Consider the following 4,040-nt stretch of genomic DNA (forward strand, 5'->3'; position numbering starts at 1 on the left):
GCAGAGAGTGACGATGGAACGAAACAAGGTGAGAATGTCGAGGCAAAGGATTATTAAAAAACGATTCAAAATTTGAAAATAAGTGGCTAGGAACGCATCGTCACAGATGTCTACCCTTATAACTTTCCTTCTCCTTCCAGTAGAACATGCATGCCTGGCAAAACGATGGGAAGGCATTGATTACTTTGAAGTGGGAAACGGGGAGATTGGGTTTGAAATATTTTTTTATGATTCTAGAACAACAGTTCTAGCACTCACCGCGTTTGGTAACGGTAATCAAGAAATAATATAACTGTGATTGCAATTTTTTTTTCTTTATTTGTCTAGATTTGCAGTACACGATATCAATGTAACTACATACTAATTTTGTAACAAACATCATTTTGCTAAGACTCAAACGCAGATTTTGTCCACATCAAAATAATCCAGCTTTTGGTTTGATAAAATAATTTAATTCTCTTTCAAAAATTATAAATTGATACAGATTCATGTTAACATAACATTAAAGGTAGTTTTAAAAACATTTTTCTTACATAAAATAATGAATTAAAATAACCAAGGTCTGAAAATGCCTACCATTACAGCTACTCTTATTACCTAAATCCCATTCTTGAAAAGTTGGGGAAATACTTTGTTTAGATTAAGTAATAAATTCACATTACTGTGACACGCTAGGGCCATTGAATAATAATAATTTGGAATTAAACAATACGAACCTAGTCTAATTTGTTAGCATCGCATTATATTCAGCAACTCGGCCGTGAGTAATTGAAGTACTTGTGTTTTCCATACGTTATTGAGCAGCTAATAGAACTCGATTTTTCACCGTATTTGAAAACTGTTCAGTTTAGAGTTGTACATCACCAAAACTGCGTTCAATCTTCTTCGTAATCTTCATCGTCTGAGATATACTTACGCTGCTTGCGTTTCCGTGACGGCGTATTTTTGCCTTTACCTTTCAGCTTGATTTTCATTTTCATTGACCGATTTGATTCTCCATCGGAATCGTCCTCTGAAAATAGTATGCTTGAATGAGTTTGTGTTTAGTGGAAATGAAAAAATGTCGTGCCATTTCACAAATACTGACACACTCCTCATTTGGGTATAAAAAATAAGGCAGTTTTTTTTTTATATATTCGGTATATTACATATCAGTTACTCATTCGCCTCGTTACATATTTATCTCGTTCAAACTGTCACCCTGTATAGTTTAGTTGTTGTTATTATTGGTAATGCTATAAGACACTATTTCAAACAGTTCTAAGTAAGAAGCGGGGTAACTGGTTGAACGGCATACCCTTATTTCTCCCCCACCACAGTGGGGGAGGTGTGATTGGTCAGTGTGGTAAAGCATGCAATCACTATGATTTAGTATTTCAATACGGTTATGTTATGGTTCGGCTTCAAGGAAAGCGTGTAAACTTGTGCAGATTACATGAGGTAGCATTCATTCAGCAATGTATACAAACGCATTCTAGTCTGGCCCAAGTTACTAGCGGCGAAGCTCGACTGTGTACACGTCATTTTAGATTTAGCTTTTATGTCCTCTGTAGAAACTTTTTTTCTGTATCCCCTTTGTAGCGCGTAGTAATTACAGTTTCCATTGCGTATGTATGTGGCTTGATGTATGGAATTTATTAAGAAAAAAATTGCATTTATTCCCAGGCAAGACGGTTTTTATTGCAAATCCTAATGCAATTGAGGCTAAGTATTATATGCACGTAAAATCAAAGTGCTTCAAATTAGAAATTATTCCACACCAAATGCAAGCAAACCGATTCTACCTTGTTTACCTTTGTCGTCATCAGATTCGTCAGAGTTCTGTCCACTCTCATATCGGCGTCTTATTTCGATAAATACGTTTCGTAGCCGAACGGAATCCTCGTAAATGAGCGACGCTTCTTCGTTGTAAGTTTGAGCGTTTGCGCATAGTGTGAAGAAGTCTCGCTCGAGATCAGTTATGTCGTTATACTGTAAAACAAAAAACAAAATAATTATTAGTAATAAAACATAATTCTTATAAAACATACTATTTAACCGTTTAATTATAAAGTGGAATAAGGTCAGGGGTCCGAATGACTCAGTGTCGTATTTAAAGTACAAAATTGTATAGCGCCGCTAACGGTTTCGTCAGAAACCGTAGCTGTTTTTTTATAATATCAAATGACGGGATGAACAAGTCCTGCGCCGATGATAAGCTACATGCCTGTCCATAATAGTTGCAGTGGCACTCAGAGGTTTAAATCGCAAAGATCTCAGAGGCTGCCACTGCGCGTGTCATCCAGAGACATAAGTTGACAAGTGTCATGTGTTTGTAATTTCACCAGCACCCTTACCTTTCAAAACCGGAACACAGTAATACTGACATTACTGTTTGGCGGCAGAAGTAGGTAAGGTGACAGTGCTTCCCTGGACGAACTCTTTCACAAGGAGCTCTACTGCTACTAAAGCATAGTTCAATATAGTCATAAAATTCAATTGCAATACAAACTTTTAGATCTTCAATCCTGTTCATAATCTTCTTTATATCTAGCGGCTTCTTGATGACGTCATAGTAGTCTGGAAGCTCGCGACGTGACGGCAATTTCATGAAAGGTTCTGATAGAACTCGCCCGCCCCTGAACAAATTAAATGTTATATGTTACCAGAAAAAAAAGGAAAACGAGTACACGACTGCACTATGCAACATCAAGTGCACTATTACTTAATTTGTCTCGAGAATAATTCTAAATAGTCTCACTGAAGGCTATTATTGGTTCGTCTAACTACATAATTTTGCAAATTACGTATACATTCGTTAGTGGATATATTATTTCAAAATCTGTGAGTTTGGGTGTAATTTGTGGTTGTCTATGTGTGTGTCCATGGCACCCGCGACACAGGGTTTCCCTAGTGCAGGGCTATGTAGTAGCACTCACTCATCAGTATGTTCGATGACTTTCTTCATAATGTTCTTGAGCCTCTTTTTGAGCTGGTTCATTTCGGTTTTGTTCTTTTTCTTTGAGGAGCTCGGAACTTCTTCCTCGTCTGATTCCTCTTGACGACTGTGAACGATACGCAATAAAATGATGTAGTTTTTTCGTTATGAAAATAAAGGTTATCCAACACAAAACAAACCAAATTTTATTCAGTGTACCAATTCCGTTGATATGATTTTATAGATATGGTCTGTACTCTGACAATTTAATTTACCTACCCTATACAGATGAATGCAACCGAGCAATTTCTACATAATATACTTAAGAGAGTCTCCTTTTCCCACTGACCATTCCTATATAAAGCGGCGCTAGAGCGTAGGCCATGCCTTTTGTACGTCGTTTGTCGTTGGGTGCGGTGCGATCGTAATCAGCGTCGAGATGATGTAAATTACGTCAATTGGTATTTTCTTTGTTACTTTTACGTTTGAGAAATTCTAGCGGATAAAGGTTGTTTTTGTATGATATGAACATATTTTTGTGGGCGCGTTCCCATTATGTCGTGACGACAGACAGTCGTGCAGTTCAAAATGTCGTGGCTTGTATATTTAAATGAAGTTGTTCACATAGTACGACACGATTAACTGTCGTTAGCAAGTTCCTTGACGTTACGACGACAGACTGTCGAGACAATGGGAAGAGCTAGAGCGACAGTCGTCTGTCGAAAAATAAAACGTCACGATAAAAATGTGACGACAGATAATCGCAGCTACTATTGTCGTCACGTTTTATCTATCGTTGTCTTATATATCTGCCAACGACAAGGCAGCTGCCGTGAAATTACAAAATGTCGCCACGGTCTCGTGGAAACAGCAAACACGTCAGTCGTTCAATGATAAAACAAACATCTATTACAGTCACAACACAACAAATAGTCGTAATATGGGAATAGGCTAGACGCGACTGTCGTCCAACGATAAATAAAAGGATACGATAGAACGCGCCCTAAGTTTATAAAAACTAGTTTAATGTTTAGTTTTAGTATTCATTTTAATTTCGGGATCCTAAATATATATACATATCATACTATATATATATATATATAGTATGATATGTATATATATT

At 37.0% G+C, this 4,040-nt stretch overlaps 1 protein-coding gene across 3 annotated transcripts in view; it reads right to left on the bottom strand.

Moving 5' to 3' along the window:
* Positions 1-366: 366 nt before the first annotated feature.
* Positions 367-4,040, bottom strand: part of LOC113232895 (ATP-dependent helicase brm) — a 44,466-nt gene continuing 40,792 nt past the window's right edge. Inside the window, exons 26-29 of one of the 3 annotated variants that reach the window (XM_026467782.1) lie at positions 2,919-3,044; positions 2,492-2,618; positions 1,794-1,971; positions 367-1,012 (exon numbers count right to left, since the gene is read on the bottom strand). In XM_026467782.1, coding sequence (XP_026323567.1) covers positions 876-1,012; positions 1,794-1,971; positions 2,492-2,618; positions 2,919-3,044 — 568 coding nt within the window. In that variant the 3' untranslated portion in view covers positions 367-875. Of the gene's footprint in view, positions 1,013-1,784; positions 1,972-2,491; positions 2,619-2,918; positions 3,045-4,040 lie in introns of all 3 variants that reach the window. The other 2 variants (XM_026467781.1, XM_026467783.1) reach the window with 2 other exon arrangements.

This window comes from Hyposmocoma kahamanoa, unplaced genomic scaffold (assembly GCF_003589595.1).
Source record: "Hyposmocoma kahamanoa isolate Upper Pololo Valley unplaced genomic scaffold, ASM358959v1 78, whole genome shotgun sequence".
NCBI lineage: Eukaryota > Metazoa > Arthropoda > Insecta > Lepidoptera > Cosmopterigidae > Hyposmocoma > Hyposmocoma kahamanoa.